The following is a 20,374-nucleotide window of genomic DNA, read 5'->3' as shown; positions in this document are numbered from 1 at the left end:
TTCTTGTTCAAAAACCTTCTGCACCTTGCACATTTGAAATCGCCAAAAAGGCACCAATTAACAGCGATGCGATGGATCCTGAAGTCAAGAGAGGGGGTGCAGTCAGAGGAAAGGGTTCAGGTTAATATTTTTGATCCATAATGTACTGTCATTATTCTCAGGATTTCAATTTCTCGTTCCTATTATTTCTTTTAGCTGTCAAAAATATTACATTTTGTTTCAAAGCGATATTGGCTATTGGTTTGTGTTTTTTTTTTTTTTTTTTTTTTTGGAAAACCTTTATTTCGAAATTCAGGACACAGCTATTCAGCCGACAGCCCGAAGGTTCGGCAGCTTTGCAAGTTAGGTACAGTAATGCGTCCCGGATACAGTACGAAGAGTAATGCAAAGGTCCAATTTTAAATAAACACAGAAAAAACACACAACAAACCCCAGCAAGGCAGAACATTGAAATACCATGGCGAAAGCCCCCAGGGGAGGCAGGACCCCACTCATCTACTAAGTATAAGACTGTGTGCGGAGGAAGAAGGGGAACAGCAGAGGCCCAGAACGGGTACCAAAACCAAACTGTGCTGGAAGGTAGGTCAGGGGGAAAGCTGTTCCTCGGGAGGTTCCAGATCCGGGGCAAGACATATTCCCCCCCTGTATACGTTCCACCGCCCCCAGATGGCATGCCACTTCCGGGGGCGACCTCTAGAGCAGTAGACCGTCTTCTCCCTAAACATGCTCCAATCCATGTTCTCCTTCCACGCGGTCAGTGTAGGGGGACCCGGGGAGCCCCATAATCGCGCGATATCCCTTTTAGCTACCATGTTACCCAGAGTCACCCATTGGGTCTGTGCCTCATCGAGATCAGTGGGCCCCCAAACGTTCAGGAGGCAACACCGCGCCTCCGGCTGTATCCCAATGCCCGTCACCTCCCCCATTACTGCATGGACTCTCCTCCAGAACTCCACAATGACACCACATTCCCAAATGATGTGCAGGAAAGTACCCATCATACCACATCCCCTTCTGCACAGGCCATCCTCCGAGAATCCCATGTGGACCAGCCTTGGCCCCGTAACATACACCCGGTGCAGTATTTTAAGCTGCACCAGCCTCAGACGCGACGGGATCGCAACCTCCTTAGGCGAAGAAACCGCTGACTGCCAGTCCTCATTATCCAACTCGAGGCCATCCCTGGTCCACTGTTCTCTCAGCCCCAATAGCAAGTCTGCCCGGACGTTTATCAACTTCTTATATATGAGCGAAATCGTGCTCTCGGGCATATGACCATCAAGGACTCGGTCCTCAAGGGGAGAGGACTCCGGCACCTTCTCACCCTCCACTAGGACTGATCGGAGGGCGTGACGCAGCTGGATATACCTAAAATACTCTGAAGGCCCTAGCTCAAACTCAGTCTGCAACTCCTCGAAAGACTTCACCCTCCCCTTATGCAGCACATCCCCCACCCTGGATATACCTATCAGATCCCACTTATCAAAGCCCTTCGTATGCCAGAGTCTTCCCAACCTTTCCGATTCAAACAATGGGGTAGCGAGGGTTAGCCTGTCCTTCCAGCCCAGCGAGTCGGTCGCCATCTTCCATACGCGCACCGCCACACCTGTGGGCCCCGTGAGGGACGAGTCTAGGGACCGCGAATACAACGCCCTGTAGTAGTTGCCGCCGCGCAGCAGCCACCTATCCATGGCATACCCAGGGCTGAGGGCAGGGCCGTAAAACCCATGGTTGATCGCGCTCAACTGCGTGGCCCAGTAGTACCGTCGGATGTCTGGGAGCGCAATGCCCCCATCGTACCATGGGAGCGTCAACTTTGAAATAGCTATTCGCGGCCGCCCATCCCACAGCAACGTCCTTTGGAGGCCTTCGACCTCCCGAAAGTATTTAGCCGGTACCCAGTCCAAGGTGTTCTGGAGGGCGTAGAGGAAGCGGGGAAGAGACATCATTTTGAACAGGGCCGCACGCCCAACAAGGGAGAGCGGCAGCCTCCGCCAACCTTCAACATCTCGCCTCAAGCGTGCCAAGGGGGGGAGCAGGTTCCTCTCATAGCGCACAACAGGATCCATGGATATAAAAATCCCCAAATACACAAAACCTTGCTGGGCAACCTGTATCGAACATGTTCTAGGGATCGGTGGGACCTCGCCACTAAGAACGTACAAGTACGATTTGCCCCAATTAATCACAAGCCCCGAGTTCCTACCGAACGATGCGAGTACGTCACAGACCACTATAAGTGACTTCTTTGGTGAGGCAAGATACAGCAGGATATCGTCGGCATAAAGCGAAATACGGTCCTCGTGATCAGGCGACCACCGAAGGCCCCGTATATCCGGGTGCCAACGTATCCACGCAGCCAACGGTTCAAGGGCGAGGGCGAACAGCAGAGGCGACAGGGGGCAGCCCTGCCGAGTACCCCTTCCAAGCTGAAACGGAGCAGATGCCCGACCATTCACCACAACATTCGCTAGTGGCCCCTCGTACAGCAACCGGACCCAACTCACAAACCCGCGACCGAAACCAAACTTGGCCAGCACGGCCCATAAATATGCCCACTCCACCGTGTCAAAGGCCATCGTGGCATCGAGAGATGCCACAACAGCCGGTTCACGCAGCGTGCCCGCCCTGGCGATGACGCCATGAAGACGCCTAAGGTTCAATGCTGTGTTTCGGTGCGGGATAAAGCCAGATTGATCCGGGTGGACCAGATCGCCAAGTACCCTAATCAGACGGGTAGCCAGGAGTTTGGCCAGAATTTTCGGCTCAGCGTTGAGGAGTGAAATGGGCCGATAGGAGACGCATCTATCTCGGGGTTTACCCTCTTTGTGTATGACCACGATCGACGCCAGCCGCTGATCCAACGGAAGGATCCCATCTCCCCGCGCCTCCAAAAACATGGCGCGCAGGTGAGGGGCGACCCTATCCGGGAACAGTTTGTACAGATCGATCGGCAGTCCGTTCGGTCCAGAGGCCTTACCCGAATTCAACGCGCGAATCGCCCCCGCCACCTCGTCAACCGTGATGTCGCCATCCAAATCGTCCCTATCTATGTCAGAGAGGCAGGGCAACTCGATATCACGGAGGAGATCAGACGAGTCTTCGGGCGGCCTGTCCGACACAGAGGAATAAACCCTATGAAAATACTCCGCGAAACACTCCACAATCCCTTCAGGTTCCACAATCGCCTCTCCCCCCTCTCCAATCAACTCTGGCACCACTCTATTGACCCGTTCCTTCCTGTCCAGCCACGCCAGGAGTTTCCCTGCCTTATCTCCAACATCATACAGACGGCCCTGTTGTTCCCTGCTGAGGGTCTTGGCGGCGTCCGTCACCAGGTCCCTATACTCCGCCTGCTTCAAGCAAAGCTCATGCAATGAGGACTCTGTGACCTCCTCCTCCATATCCCCTTCAAGGGCCGCAATCTCCTCCTCCACTTGCCGCACTTCGCAATCCCTCCGATTCTTGGCAGTCACCACCAGGGAGAGGGCCTCCCCCCGAAGCACGGTCTTAAAAGCTTCCCACAGCGAGATCGCCGAGTCCACGGATCCCAGATTGTCCTTAAAGTAATTATCTACCTTCTTTACCAGGGCGCTGCGCATCTTGGGGTCTCGGAAATACCAAGGGTTAATGGGGGCCACCCTCCCTCCTCCCTCCCGACCGAGATCCAGCCGGATCCACACTGGCGAGTGATCAGAGATACCACGTGCCATGTGCCTCGCCTCGGATATCAACGAGGCATGTGCGGCCAGAGTGAGCAGGTAGTCAATCCTGGAGAGGCTACCATGCGCCCCGGAGTGAAACGTGTATTGACTCTGTGTGGGGTGCCGGAGCCTCCAGCAGTCTATCAGGCCAAACGTGTCTAGGAGGTCTGGAAGCCATTTCTGAGCCCCCCCTGTGTCCCTGGGCGGGTATCTATCCAGCAGTCCGGAACCCACAGCGTTGAAATCCCCTCCCACTACCAGCATGCCCCCCGGGAGAGTCAGCAAAGCCCTGCCCAATTCAGCAAATGTGGCGGCCTGCAGGGCCGGCGGGACATAAACCGAAACCAAAACCAAAGTCCTTCCTTCCCACCGCCCCGCCACCGCCACAAACCTCCCCCTATCGTCAACAATGGTGGAGTCCACCTCAAAAGGCAGCGATGCTCTAACGAGGATGCCCACACCCCTGGACCCAGAAGAGAATCCCGAGTGTGCAATGAATTTATACCCCTTCCTATTCAGGGCATAGCACGTATTGCCTATGAGGTGCGTCTCCTGCAGCAGTACAACGTCTGGCATTGAGCGTTTCAGAAATTGCAAAACAATCCCCCTCTTAATGCGATCCCCCAAACCATTAACATTCCAGCTTATAACACTTAGGCCTCTACCCCCCATCCTCAAACGGAAAGAGGCCCACCCCACACCCGAGGCGCCACCATGGAACAGCCCTGAGGATAATCATCATGCCTTGCAGAAATAAACCCCCCAACAACAAACTCAAACTCCCCATAACTCCCCCCACCCTGCACCCCTGCTGCAGCTTAAAAAGCCCCCCCCAACTTGCAGTGTGCCTGTCGCCCTACAAAAACAAAAATCTACAAAAAGTCCCCCTGAGGGAGGAAAAGAGCACCCCTCGTCCTCCCGCAATCCTCCACAGTTACTGCACTCTGTTCAAATCTTCAAATATGGTCAAATCAAGTCAGGCCGGCTTTGAGTTATCAGCCCTGTCCATCCCGGCCACTGTCTCCATGCTCAGCTGTGTCGTCCCCGGTCCGTCGCCGGGGCAAAGCGTCCAGCCATTCGTCGGCCATAACAGGAGAGTCAAAAAAGAATGTCCGATCTTCATGCACCACCCGTAGTCTGGCGGGGAAAAGCATGGCATACTTTAGGTCCCGCTCCCGAAGCCTTCGCTTCACCCCCAGGAAGCTCTGTCGCTGTCTCTGCACCTGCTGGGTAAAGTCCGGGTAAAAATTCACCGACGCATTCTGGAAGGGGACTGGGCCCGTCACCCTCGAAGCTTGCAGGATAGCGTCCCGATCTCGAAAATGAAAGAGCCGGGCCCGCCTTGGGCCGTCCGCCCGGCACCCTATGGGCCCTTTCCACCGCAAAAAACTTTCCAAGGCCCTTAGGCTTCAGATGATTGAGGACCAGATCTTCCACAAGCAGGTCCGCCGAAGCCTCATCCGAGGACTCCGGGACCCCGACTACGCGCACGTTGTTGCGCCTGGACCGGCTCTCGAAGTCCTCCAGCCGGCGGGCGGCGAGGTCACTCTCGGCCCTCAGCTTCCGGACCTCGTTCTGCAGGTCCGCAACCTCATCAGTGAGGCCCGTGGTCTTGTGGTCCAGGTCCTTAACGCGCTCGTTTGTCTTGCCCAGGTCCGAGCGGATCAAGTTGACATCCACCAGGATGGCGTCCACCTTATGCGCCAGGGCCTCGAATTGCCTCCCCATCGAGGTCTGCATCCCATCAAGCGCGGCCATGACATCCTGCAGGGAGAGCTCCGGGGTCCCAGGCGAGTCCTCCTTCTGGGCATCCGGCGCCTGGCTCGATCCACTCGGCGATGTCTTCAGGAGGGCGTAGCGGTCCATACTGTTGACTTGGGAATACGTTCCCCGCCTGGTGGACTTAGTCTTCAGCCGATCCCCTTCTGCCTTGCCCGACATAATGGACTCCAGGCAGTCCAATGCAGTGAGGACCGTCCCCTCTCAGAGAGAGGTATAAAGAGTGAGCAGGTCCGCCTTGTTCTGTCAAAGTAGCCCACCGAGCGTCCCTGGGGTTATAGAGCCACCCAGAGCACTACAGTGTCCGGGCAGACAAAGGGAACGAAACCGAAAGTGAAAGAGCGAGGGCCTCCGTCCGGCAGTTCACACCTCACCAGGCCGATGTTGATCAACTAGGAGTCGGGCATCCTGCCAACTCTAGCCCCTGGCATCTCCGGGAGTTAGGCCGCAATCTTTCGCCAGTCATAAGTCCGGTTCCCGATGGGCGATCCGACCGCGGGTAGCATCAATCGCCTCCCTGACAACTCAGCAACACGGTGCCATGCATACCATCAGGATTAGAGTCAGGATAGTCGACGGAGGGCGCGAGGGTCTCGGGAGCTCTAAGCTCATGCGGCCATCTTGGTCAAGCGCTAGGCTCCTCCCCCCTTGGTTTGTGTTTTTAACCAGTACATGGTAGCGTTGCTTCATCTAATTTTTTTATTTTTACTTATTCGGGTGGGGGAGGGCAATGCACCACTTTACCCTCATTCACTTCATTGTATATTCCGTTGAGCTTTTACAGGAGGGCAAAGTCACCCCCAAGGTCTACTTTATTTTCTATTCCCTTTCCTGTTTATATATGTGTATACACATGTACCTTTATACTAACACATGCCTAACCACTTATACCCACTTGTTATATTCTCAATATATTTGCACAACCCACCCCTCCCCCCAATTTTTTTCCGGTTATATTTTTTTTTAGCTGATATTTTTTGGGATATGTAATTCCATGTCACCGCTGGCAGTGTCAAAGTGGGAAGAGTTAGAAAGAGTGAATGAGTTGAAACTAAGCATAATCGGAGTACACAGCAAGATGCATTTAGGATTTGTACCTGCAATGGTATCCTTGAGGTAAACATGTTGTCCAATAGGCACCTGAAGAAAGACTCCCTCTGGAAGCAGCAAGCAGAAAAGTTTGGTATTGTAGTTCACACTGGTTTTGGAAATCAGTTTGCATTTTCTGTAGAATAAGCCTATCAAAAAACGTAAAAACAGTAGTGACAAATGGTGAAGTAACTTCTTTTGTACAATTTCATACCCTGGAAAACTTAGCATCATTGTAAAACTATCTCTACAGTAAGTAATACTACCATGAAAACAGGGCAACGGAATTTAAAAATAGTATGGCCCATTTAAGCAAGGCGTTTCACACCCAGAGCACATTTAATCTGCCAAAAGGTGAAATAGAGAGCAGATGTCATACATTACATTTTCTGTGACTACTAATCATGTGTAGTCCAACACGAGATACTACAGCAATGATAATGTGATTCTCAAAGAGCTACAACCGTACGTAAAGGTGTGTATGAGTGAGTGGTGGACTATTCAGAACTTGCTGGCTAACAACCTGATTTGGAGTTTGGTGGACGTGGGGCATCCCCTCAAAAGTGTTGGATGTCCCATCTACAATATTTAGCCCCTCATTAAAAAATACAGATTAATGCATAAACAGGAATTTGCACAGGCAGCGAAATTACTAGTTGGGTGACAATTATCACACAGTCATAATGTTCACCATATTGTTTCTGGCAGGTCAAATCTATGAAAATGTATAAGGGGAAAAGGCCTGGAAAAAGGCTAACCATACAGAAGTTGGTGTTGTAAAACCCATTCTGTATGTTAAGGCTAATTTTCCTTCTGAAAACTCAACATATTGGTAAATAGTTCACCCACCCTGGGGTAATGATATTTACCAGTTGTGGTAAATAACACACCCTTTTCCACTCTTCTTATATTGTGGACCTGAGAGTGCATAGACATCAGTACACTCTAATAAGGATGGGCAGACATCTATGTAGTTGTTTAATAGGGTTCAACGTCCACACAAATCTATAACTCATACACAATCATTGAAAGTGTTGGCAACTTATTGTGATCTTGAAAATTTAACCTCACAAATAATACTCAATAAACTGGTTTTTAGATGCTACAAAAAAAAATCCAGATACGTTTGAAGTGGTTGACATTCCCAAGAGCACAGAGAGTTCTGAAAAAGATGCTAAACATCTTGGGAAAGCGCATACATTCTCACAAGCAGCTAAATTTATAGAGGTGAAAGAATCACAAGGCTGTAGCAGTTACACCCAGAATAATCAAACACATGGCCGCTTCATAGGAACAGTTGCTTTAAATGCAGTTCTAATAACCAGATGCCCAACTTTAATGGGTATCGTGAACTTAGACAAGAATGGTGGAGATGTGAAAAGTTGGCCATTTTGGAAAGGTATGAAGAAACGGGAAACAGGTTAGTGTAAACAGAGTCAGTGACCAATAAGCTCAGCTGAAATGGAGAATTTAGGTGATAAATTGAGTGAGCTGAGATTTTCTGTTGAAGTAGTAGAGTTAAGCAGTGTGCACAACAGTAAGGTATTAGTTGATTCAGAATCAACGATCATATCATTATTATTTCGAGTGATTAGTACAGACAGCTTTGGATGCTTTTACCACCTGATGTTGTTAACACCACTTTTGAGAGCAGTGAAATTGACCTCCAGGTTCCCGATGGTCTGATATTTGGTTTAAAGAAAAGCAAATAAAGGCAAGGTCTATGTAGCTCACCAAGGTATTAGTGTGATAGGATGATGGCATCAAGTGGATTTTGGAATGATAATTAGATCAGGCACTAAACATCCTGTATCACTGACATAAATGTTCAGATATTCATTGGTTACAGAAATTTGACTCCGTTTTTTGCAACAAAGTAGGATAGGTAAACATTTTCAATCTCACTATCAAGGTAAAGGAGGGATGCATTCTGCTGAAGCACAGATTGTGTAATGTGCCAGATAGTGCAAGAGATGAGCTACCCAAAATCATCAAGAACATGCAGAATGGGGGCATAACTAAGTCAGTGGATGCCACACTCTGGTTATCTCCTGTTGTGATGGCTAGAATGTGATCAGGAGAGTTACAGCTCTACAATGACCAACGCGGGGGTCTCTTAGACAATATGGGTTGAAAACTTCCTATTACCTTGCATCAAAGATTAAATGAATGCTATATGACAACCCAAATTGTTTTCTAAGTTGAATCTGCGAGTTGCAAATGATAAGAATTAGAGAAGGATTCACGTCATTTCACTGTATTTGCCACACATTATGGCACTTTCCAAGTTTGCTGCGTGCCATTTGGATTGGTCTCAGTAAGCTCTGTCTTTCAGAAGGTAAAGGCAAACATTCTGAGGGTATAACTAATGTTGTAGTTTTTCAAGACAACAGTTTTGTGTTTTTCAAAACAAAGTCTGAGCATGAAGAAATTTTGATCAAGGTGCTAACAGTGTTGTAAGGCTATAGTGTACCTCTAAGAGGAGAGAAATGCATAGTTTGTGTTAATTAAGTTGAATAATACTGGCTTTGTGGATGCTTCATGAGAACTCCCTGTCCTGAAAATAGAGACCAGCTGCGGTCATTCTTGGGGCCATATAAATTTTATTTAAAATTCATTCATACAATTTGGACTTTACTGAGTTTAATAGGAATCTACTGAAGAGGAACAGTGAGATTATTTGGTCTTCTATGTGCCATGAATATTTGGCATGATTAAAATGAATATTGTGGCAGCACCTGTAACCATATGTAGAAGGTTGTGATACGACTATAACCAGGGATGCCAATGCGTTTGGCAGTGGTGCTTTCTTAATTGGAAGGCTAAAGAAAGTAGAAACACACTACTCTGCAATAGAGATGGGGTGCTTTCATGTGTGTGGGGAGTATAAAATGATGGGGATGAATCATTTGCTTGAAAACAGACCATAAAATGCTAGTGGATATTCATTGTGGTGATTCACTCAAGAAATCCACTACCAGATTAGCGAGGCAGTCAACCAAATATCTATCATTTAGTTTGAAGTTGCAGTATATTGCAAGGGAAAGATAATTAAAACAGAATTCTTATGGGGCTACCTGCAGCTGATTGTGGTCAACAGGATCTTGTTGAAAAGGAGACTGAAAAAATGCATCATTGCTATGTTTGAAGATAAAAAACAAAATTTGGTGACATGGGTGATTAGATCATCCAGATGACATCTGAACCAGTTTTGAAGGATGTTTTGGGTTTTGTCTGTTCAGGTTGACCAAAAGAAAGTTAATTGAGCCATGAACTTCCTCAATTTTGCCAAGTTTCATATGAAGTTGAACTCAAAAGTAGTGCGAGAGGAGATAAGTTGTTTCCACTTATTGAGTCAAACTCAAAGATTCTAGAAGCAGCCCACTAATAGAAATGGGGATCTCTAGTTGGCAGAGGTAGGTACCTTTGTCCAAGAAGGGACCATTGCTTCTAGTCAGGGTAAGGGGGATTAAAACACTCTAGATAACCCCAGCTCACCCCCTTGGTAGCTTGGCACAGGCAGACAGGCTTACCCAAAGGCGATGTGTAAAGTATTTGTACTCAAAACACACAGTAACACAGTGATAACAACACAAATGGACACCTAACCAATATAAAAAAAATAAAGCATCTTTATCTAAACTCAACAAGATCAAAACGACAACAATCCAACATACAAGCATTCAAATATGACTTAAAAACAGTTATTTGAAATATAAAGATGTAGCAAACAATTAGCTCCACCTGGGGCTATTAGGAAGTAGTGTCAGCGCAATAAACACAAAGTTCGACACTGATCGCAAGATGCGCAGCATCAGGCACAAAGTCACGAGGACCCCAAAACATCCAGTATCTTTGGATAACAAAGTCTATGATGATGTGTAGTGTTGTGAAGGTGAGGCGTCTGTGCTGAGGTTGAGGTTGGCTCCCTGGCTGCCATGCTGGAGGCGAGGCGTTGTGTTTTCGAGAAGGCGACGTGTCGTATCCAGGACGAGGGAAGTCAGTTGCGTCAGGGGTGAGACATCGGTTCCGGTGAGGCAATGCAAAATCTGCGAGTTCGTGGAGTCACCCTTCAGTGGTTATTGGTGCCGTGATAACAGTATGCAGGCACTGGCGATGACGGAGTCGTGAGAGCGCTGGTGCGGGGAATGCGGATTACTGCATGCATTGGAAAGCGTCGAAGGGCATGGGAGCAGTGGTGCAAGATGGGCGGTGTGTAGTGCACTTCATGAGCGGTGCACCTAGCCTCGGTGCAGGTCGCGGCATTACAGCAGCATCGGAGAAGGTTTTCTTGCTTCTTTCAAGTTGGGGAGAGGATGTGGTCCGTCGGCTAAACTGCCGACTTTGGTGCTGGAAACCAGAGTTCGAGCCTCGAGGTCGTGTCCACATCCTGTGATTCTGGGCAAATCACTCAATCTCCCCGTGCCTGAATGTGTAATGTAAATACGGTGCTCATGTAAAGCGCTCCAATACCTTCGGGTCGAGTTCGCACTATATAAATATGCAAAAAAAAGTTGCTTCCAGCTCCCAACAGAAAGAACAACCCCCAGAGGCCCAATACTGGAATAGGCACCTCCTGGCAGGTCAGAAATCTGATCAATAGAGTTCAGGGGAGCTGGGGGTGAAGTAAGTCTTTGTGTCCTTGAGACTTCAGAACAGGAGGCCAGAAGACACAAGCCCTTGGAGATTCTTCTTCAAGCAGGTTCTCAGCAAATGTCCAGTCTTTGTTTTTTCCTTGGCAGAAGCAGCAACTGCAGGTCAACCTCTCACAGCAAAGGGGTAGTCTGCCTCTCACAGCTCTCCAGCTCATCTCCTTGAGAAAGGCTCCTCTTGAGTCCAGATGTGATCTAAAGCTCTTGGGTTTAAGCTCCACTACTAATACCCCATGTTATCTTTGTGCTTCTTTGTGCAAGGGTCTTTGAGCCCAGTCCAAACCAGTTCTGTCCTCACTAGTGCAGTATGTCCACAGTGGGTGGAGACAGCATTGTGCAAGGGAAGCAGACCCTATTCAGGTGCAAGGAAACCTCCTCCCACTACTCCAAATGCAGGCAAGGTCTATTCAGCTCAGCTCTGAGTCATCCAGAAAAGGCCAAACACACCTCAACCCCACCCTCCAGTGGCTGTCTACAGTCAATGCACATCCCAAACTCTTGTCACGCCAAACCCAGACAGTCAATCCACAAACAGGGAGAGGCACACAGAGTGGTTGAACAAGAAAATGCCTACTTTCAAAAAGTGTAAATAGGGGAGTTAGGCCCAGTGGGCCAGGTTCTGGCTGGGACGTTTATATGTGTAGCAGGGGAGTGGGCCAGGACCTGTTTCGTTTTTGCGTCTTAAATTAGCGCTAGACCAAACTATTTATTTTATTTGATCTGGTACTTTATTTATACCTTTGTCTTCAGCTTTTTTTTAAAAGATTCTTTGTTGCATATTTGGAACAGAAAAAGTCAATAATGTCTATATACAGAAAATACTTGTGTACATATAGTTAACAAAGCAAAAACCAAAGGAAATGATGGACGGAGTGTTGAACATTGCAAGCACTCACCCCCAGTCAACTGATCTGGGTTTAATCCATCACCGTTCTTTAGCCCACTCTGCCACCCCAGTTCAGACATGGCCATATGCAAATCAGTCTGACCCTGTGCCTCATGAGAACAGTCCAGCCCGAACTGCCAAGCCATGTCTTCCCTGGACCGGAAACAAGCTTCCTAGGACCGGTTTCTGGCACTTTAGCCGCCTTCAGCCAGGCTTGCTTGAATCCAGTGGCAAAGTGAGCAAGGGACTCACGTCTGAGCATACCCTGCCAACTTATGGCGAACAAAGCAAAAACCAAAGGAAATGATGGACGGAGTGTTGAACATTGCAAGCACTCACCCCCAGTCAACTGATCTGGGTTTAATCCATCACCGTTCTTTAGCCCACTCTGCCACCCCAGTTCAGACATGGCCATATGCAAATCAGTCTGACCCTGTGCCTCATGGGAACAGTCCAGCCCGAACTGCCAAGCCATGTCTTCCCTGGACCGGAAACAAGCTTCCTAGGACCGGTTTCTGGCATTTCAGCCATCTTCAGCCAGGCTTGCTTGAATCCAGTGGCAAAGTGAGCAAGGGACTCACGTCTGAGCATACCCTGCCAACTTATGGCGAACAAAGCAAAAACCAAAGGAAATGATGGACGTAGTGTTGAACATTGCAAGCACTCACCCCCAGTCAACTGATCTGGGTTTAATCCATCACCGTTCTTTAGCCCACTCTGCCACCCCAGTTCAGACATGGCCATATGCAAATCAGTCTGACCCTGTGCCTCATGGGAACAGTCCAGCCCGAACTGCCAAGCCATGTCTTCCCTGGACCGGAAGCAAGCTTCCTAGGACCGGTTTCTGGCATTTCAGCCGTCTTCAGCCAGGCTTGCTTGAATCCAGTGGCAAAGTGAGCAAGGGACTCACGTCTGAGCATACCCTGCCAACTTATGGCGAACAAAGCAAAAACCAAAGGAAATGATGGACGGAGTGTTGAACATTGCAAGCACTCACCCCCAGTCAACTGATCTGGGTTTAATCCATCACCGTTCTTTAGCCCACTCTGCCACCCCGGTTCAGACATGGCCATATGCAAATCAGTCTGACCCTGTGCCTCATGGGAACAGTCCAGCCCGAACTGCCAAGCCATGTCTTCCCTGGACCGGAAACAAGCTTCCTAAGACCGGTTTCTGGCATTTCAGCCGTCTTCAGCCAGGCTTGCTTGAATCCAGTGGCAAAGTGAGCAAGGGACTCACGTCTGAGCATACCCTGCCAACTTATGGCGAACAAAGCAAAAACCAAAGGAAATGATGGACGGAGTGTTGAACATTGCAAGCACTCACCCCCAGTCAACTGATCTGGGTTTAATCCATCACCATTCTTTAGCCCACTCTGCCACCCCAGTTCAGACATGGCCATATGCAAATCAGTCTGACCCTGTGCCTCATGGGAACAGTCCAGCCCGAACTGCCAAGCCATGTCTTCCCTGGACCGGAAACAAGCTTCCTAGTACCGGTTTCTGGCATTTTAGCCGTCTTCAGCCAGGCTTGCTTGAATCCAGTGGCAAAGTGAGCAAGGGACTCACGTCTGAGCATACCCTGCCAACTTATGGCGAACAAAGCAAAAACCAAAGGAAATATATAGTTAACAAAACATTAAACAGCAAAATTGTGTTTTAAATGCACAATCTAAATGAACATTATGTTAAAAATCATAAACCAACCATCCTATTGTCTTAGAAGTCTTATATCAAAATCCTATTTCATATATAGATATTATTTCATAAATTTTCAACAAATGTTGTGTGTATCAACGTTTTAATTAAGGAAACATGACAAAATGAGCAAAGAAGGGGAAAGCATTAGTGTCAAATACATGGAATTTTTCTCTATGTCCTGACAAAAAATAAATTCACAATTCCTCCATGTTCATATCATGAATCATAATGAAGCCAACGCGTTTCAAGTCTCTGATAATGAATATGCGGACTCTCATCAGGGCTCTTGATTTTTGACAGCAATGAGGGTTTCTGAAATTAGGATCAATGAAAACATATTTTTTTTAAAACAAAATCACAGGATCTCCCTTTTTTAAAAATTTTTTATATAGGAAATAGGATTTTGATATAAGACTTCTAAGACATTAGGATGGTTGGTTTATGATTTTTTCGCATTAATGTTCATTTAGATTGTGCATTTAAAACACAATTTTGTTGTTTAATGTTTTGTTAACTATATGTACACAAGTATTTTCTGTATATAGACATTATTGTCCTTTTCTGTTCCAAATATGCAACAAAGAATCTTTTTTAAAAAAGCTGAAGACAAAGGTGTAAATAAAGTACCAGATCAAATAAAAGAAATAGTTTGGTCTAGCGCTAATTTAAGACGCAAAAACGTAACAGGTCCTGGCCTATTCCCCTGCTACACATACTTTCAAAAAGTGCCATTTTTCAAACACACCATTTAAAACATATCCTTACTAAAAGTTGTGTTATTAAATTCTGAGCTCAGAGAGCCTAAACTTTAATCCTCTATTGTGTCCCATTAGGAAGTCTTACTTGTAAGATGTTACAAAGTATCTCCTGTGCTATCCTATGGGACAGTTTCACCTGTGCTATCCCTTCAAAAGTGAAAAACGAAATACAATGTGTTTCAATATCAGGTCATGTCATACACACCAATGCATGTCCTACCTTTCACATACACTGCACCCTGCCCAAGGGGGTACCTTGGGCCTAACTGAGGGGTGCCTTACATGTAAGAAAAGAGAAGGATAGGGCCTTGCAAGTGGGTGTAATTGCCAGGTCGACATGGCAGTTAACAGCTGCATGCACAGTGGTAGGTCTGAGACACATTACAGGGCTATTCATATGGGTGGAACAACCAGTGCTGCAAGCCCACTAGTAGCATTTGATTTACAGGCCCTGGCACACTTAGTTCACTTTACAAGGGACTTACAAGTAAATCAAATATGCCAATCACGGATAACCAATCAATCATCATAATTTACACAGAGAAACTATGCACTTTAGCACTGATTAAAGGGCCTAGAGTCCTAAAGGCAACAAAAACAGATCAGGAAAAATAGGAGGAAGAAGCAAAAGGTTTGGAGATAACCATGCAAAAAGGGCCAAGTCCAACACCCACGGAGGACATTTATGCATGAGGTCCACTAAGCAATGAGTTAGAGATAACATTTGGTAGAATGGTCTGGATAGAGACATTGAGGTTCTGGTTTGCAGTTGTGTACAGTCCACACCTGTAGAGAGACCTATGTTCTGGCAAAGTTTAGACGAGAGTAGGCGGCGATGTCTTAGGTCCATTTCATGTATTACCCAACAACATTATAAATATTATTATGTTATTTTGACCATCTGTCAAGGTGGCCAGAGGTCAAGGGGATGTCTGAACCAACTACACTTATGTTATCACTTTTTCTTAGTGACATTTTTACCAAAGATGACACCATGTGAAAGTTTGACTGATAATGGAGTTCAGTTTACTGCATTAGCTATGAGGAGTTTTCTAGATGATTTTGGTATCAAGCATTTGCGTACACTTCTTTATCACACACACATCAATGAGAAATTTGAGAAATGTAATAAAGTATTAGTGGAGTTTATTCAAAGTGTGATAAGATCAGGAGTGAACTGTGTGAATGCGATCAGAGATATGGTTTGGTTCGGATGGATCACTCCACATTCAGTGACTGGCAAGATTCTTTTTGAAGTTATGAGGAGAACGAAGGTGGGGTCTGTTTTGAGTGCATTTTGGATTGGGAAGTTGCTAGACCAAGAGTGTGATGTTAATTTACTAAGCAAGTTGGCGAAGAGCAATCACAATAAAAATAGTTCCGACCACTGTGCAAGAGAGGAGACAAATGTGAGAAAAAGGTGAGGTCAGGAGTTTGCACAGAGGATTGGGTTTACACTATGACATCTCTATTGCTAAGGTTTCCAAGTTCGGGGATCCTGTACAAGCAGGGATTAATGGTAATTCAGTGTGTGTCATGGGTGGAATATGTCACTAACAGCTAAATGTGAAGACTTTCATCAGCATGTTAAAAATGTTGAGGTGTCTTTAGGTGCATCTGCAGTAAAGTCATTGTTCGATGCTCAATATTATGGTAACAGGGTCAGTCAAACAGAAACTGGTGGAAATGTGTGAAACAATGTGCCAGCAGTGAAATCTCAAAGAAATCAACATGTCATGAGAGCTACCAAGTGACCGTTAGATTGAACTGTATATATCATTTTTATTCAGATATTTTAGAAATTACTTGATGGGTTAGTCTTTGCATTTCTTTATGGGTAATAGGTCCATATTAGTGTTTTATCTCAAGAAAGGCAGCTATGTGGCATCCTTACATACACTCTTTAGCTGAGCTGATGATGCGTCTTCCATTCTCAACTAATTAGATGATATGTTCCCTTTAAAATGCATGGGTGTTTTCATTGAAAGGAGGTCAGTTGATGTTGAGCTTCTGGGCCCCTTTGTATGCTGTACTCTTATATTTGTATGCTGTATTAAACTGGAGTTTACATCCACAAGAAGTTGGAGTTTTTGGACAATTCAGATGAGTCTACTCCATGGATCCAGGTACTAGGCTGTAGGTCACAACAAAACTTATGGATGGCATCCCCTATCTCTGGTGGTCAGTGGCCATGCAAGTAAATTCACCTAAGTCACAAATTAAAAAAAGAACGATTAGGCCTGCATCCCCCACTTCTGGAAATTTAGCCCATCAACAGCCCCTCAGCTGTGCCCACTCTGTGAATCACCCATTCTGATGCTGCTGTGTTGATTGGCACAGCAGCTGTGACTCCCCACAGTCCAACTGTCGTGTAGTCCCCTACTTCCCAGTAGGAATTGCACATTTGTTGGGCAACATAAATGTAGGGATGGTGCCAGACTGATTCTGTGCACCCGTGCTCAATATGTCGTCCTAAAGACCAGCTATCCCACAGTGCCATCAATAGACCCCCTAAACCTGGATGGGTGGAAAACAGTTTTGGCAACCACAGAACATGACGACCCTGAGCTCTCCCAGGGATCATGGTAACAGATCTAAAACCATTTAGCTAAGTCACTCATCCTCTCTTCCCCTCAGACAAGATACACAGAGGGGAGTCTTCAATATTAATTAAACTAAAGCGATTCTTGTTTAAAATATATGTGCTAAAATGATCAATAGACAGAAGCGGATAAAAGTGATTAGCAGTATCAGGACAGTGAAGAGAAAAAAATGTTCCACCATCAACAGCATATAAACAATCTCTAGATAGCGCACTCCCACTATGAGCTCCCTAACCTAAATGTCTAGGGTGTATGTGTGAGTGTCTGCCAAGAATCCCTCATCGGATGATCCAACTTCATTACCTGAAGGGAAAGTATGCCTGTCCCCCTCATGGTCAAGATTCATGTCAAGTCGCCATTGTTTAAGTACTAGAGATAGCCGTATCACTGCATGTGCGAAAACAAACAATTGTATTTGCACAATGTATGAGCCCTTGCATGTGATGTTCAAGACATCATGATAGTGTTCTTGCGAAATTGATTTTGTAAGAAAGTATAGTTTAATGGAAACTAATCTACACTCTCATGGACACAAGTGTGTGAGAGTGAAGGTAACTTAGGAGAAAAGTTGTGTGCATGTAAATGGCAGTGTTTCATTCTAGGCCCAACCGGGGCACATGACAAAATGTGCCTGCAGCCAAATGATGCTCTTATACGATCAGCATAACCAAGGCTTTCATTTGCAGTAACATAACATAATGTGTATGTAAGCATTTGGGTTATTGGTTGGATGGAGGTGAAAGTCCCACTCTGGCAATAAACACAATCCTTATCATGGTGAACCTCAAAAGTCACTTAATTAACCCGTGCTTAAGCATCTGCTAGTTTGGCACAAAAGCAGCCAGGCTTAACTTAGAGTCAATGTATAAAGTATTTATGCAGCACACAACCAATAATAAAGTGAAACCACAACACAAGAAAAACCACAATCCAATTTGGAAAAATAGGGTCAATTTTATTTAGTAACATCATACCAGAACAACACAAATCCAATCAGTAGAACCACAGACATTCAGTGTTAACGTTTCTAGTGAGAATAGCACCAAAAAACACAAAGCAGTAATCTGTTCACGCTAGACCAGAGGAAAGTTACAAGCTCAGGCCGAACTTGATGAAGCTTTGTTCGGATGCAGGGACCAGGTTAGTCCACCTGAAGAGTTACCTTCTAAGTCCAGCTCAAAAAGTTCTGTTCGCATTGGAGAAGGTCCCGAGGAAAGGCTGAGTGTCACAGAAGATTGTCACTATAGTGTGAAGAGCAGGTTAGGTATTGTGGACTGTCTTCTGGTTCAGGAACCACTCCAGCAGAGGCCATCAGGACTAAGGGAGGTCCAGACGCAGGTCCAGCGAGGTCCAATTGTAGCAGGTATGGTGGGCAGTTGCAGGGAGGCCTCTGAAGCTTGTTGTGTCCCTGTAGCTTACACAGGTCAGCCAACTGACCATTGGAATCACTCTGGTTAGCCTTGGATGAATGCAAGCAGATCCAATCTTCCTTCTCAGACAGTAAGGCAGTCCTTTAAGCAGCATGGCAATCCTCTGGTAGCAGTACAGTCCTTCTTCTGATGAGTGGCTCTCTGAGGATTCAACATTTGTACCTGGTGCCAGCCTTTGTGTGAATGGGACTCCCTGTCCTACTGCTACATCTGATTCTGGAAAGTTCTTTCTCTTCCCCTATCAAGGCTCCAAACTGCCCAGGGGTGACATAAGGCAGGGCCGGCCTCGTGCATTTTCTTTTGTGTGTGAAGGAGGCAAAACCCTTTGAAATATGAGGCTGGGTACTACTCCTCCCCAGTCATCTTAAAACGACGGTCCATCCTGTCCTCACCCAAGCCCCCTTTCTGTCACTGCCTGGAAGCAATACACAAACCCCAACATCAGAGCCATTCACAAGTGTGTGACCCCGGATACTGGCAGAAGGCACATATGTTTCGAACAAGAAAATACCAATTTTCTGAAAGTGGTATTTTTAGAATTGTAACTTAAAATCTGACTTCACCATTGAAAACAATTTTAAACTATAATTGTTTTGAATGTAAAGAGTATATTTCTACCTGCTCCCAATCCAAAGGTAGCACTTATTATATGTAATATGGTAATCCAGTGGTAGTCAATTGGAGAGTCAGTGAAATACAACTTTGGAAGTTTTTAAATGCCATGCACTCTGCCCTATGACCTTAAGGGTGACTTATAAGTATTAGAAATGAAGGTTTAGGCCAGCCAAAAGGTTTATTTTACCAGGTTGAAATGACAGTTGAAAACTGCACCACAGGCTTCAGTGGTAGGCCTGAGACATGTTTTAGAAGGTTACTTTACTGCATGGCACAATTAGTGCTGCGGGCCCCCAGGTAGCATTTCATTTACAGGCCCGGAGTACAGGTAGCACTATTTACTAGGATTAACAAGTAAACTAAATGTGCCAATTAAACATAGTCGATTTTACCATGTTTGAAAGAGAGAGCACAAGCATTAGAGCACTGGTTAACAGTGCAGAGAGTCCTAAAGACAACAAAAATGAATTCCGCAAACAGGAGGAGTGAAGGCAAAAACTTTGGGGGAATATGACACCAAGAATGTCAGGTCTAGCAGTGTATTTGTAAAGTACACTTTCATCCCTTGGGGCATCTTGCTACTAAGATGCAGATGCTTTTAGTGACCCAACTCATCTGCACCCACTTTGTTTCCCTCAGAATGGACCCTTCAAATCAGTGACCATGAGGTCAAACAAAGATTTCTGGAGTGGATATATCAGTCCACTAAGCCAATAGACCACTTCCAATTATCTGCACACAGTAAGAGGCAAGTCATGCAGTGAGATTGGTAGCTTGTTCCCATAATTTACAGGCATACTGCCAATTCTCCATGATATTCCCCAGAGATTCCTGACCACTGCAGCATCAGTGGTGCCCCAAACAGCTCTACTGGAGATACCAGACCCGTTGTCTCCCAATACCTTACACATCATCTTTGTTGGCTGAAGGGCTCCCTTAACTAGTTTAAGGGATGCCGTCATCCAGGTGGGAGATGACCAGACTCGAATGGTGGATTTTAAGTCAGCTTTCAGGAGGTATGGATCTAAACAATGTCATCTTTTTAGGTAGTTTAGTCGAGAGCTGTAAATATATCTTTGATGTATGCATCTGGAAGCCTCCAAAAGTGATACATTCGGGTCCCTAGGGTGGTGAGATTGTTGGGATCGTGAGGGTTTG

At 46.3% G+C, this 20,374-nt stretch overlaps 1 protein-coding gene across 2 annotated transcripts in view; it reads right to left on the bottom strand.

Annotated features, from left to right (window-relative positions):
- Positions 1-20,374, bottom strand: part of CYB5R4 (cytochrome b5 reductase 4) — a 1,096,425-nt gene that overhangs the window by 401,258 nt on the left and 674,793 nt on the right. For both annotated transcript variants that reach the window (XM_085611035.1, XM_085611036.1), the window contains one exon: positions 6,581-6,721. In XM_085611035.1, coding sequence (XP_085467161.1) covers positions 6,581-6,721 — 141 coding nt within the window. The remainder of the gene's footprint in view (positions 1-6,580; positions 6,722-20,374) is intronic.

This window comes from Triturus cristatus, chromosome 6 (genome assembly GCF_964204655.1).
Source record: "Triturus cristatus chromosome 6, aTriCri1.1, whole genome shotgun sequence".
In the NCBI taxonomy this organism is placed as follows: Eukaryota; Metazoa; Chordata; class Amphibia; order Caudata; family Salamandridae; genus Triturus; species Triturus cristatus.
The sequence above is the reverse complement of the archived record's forward strand: the minus strand, read 5'-3'. Positions and strand labels throughout refer to the sequence as shown.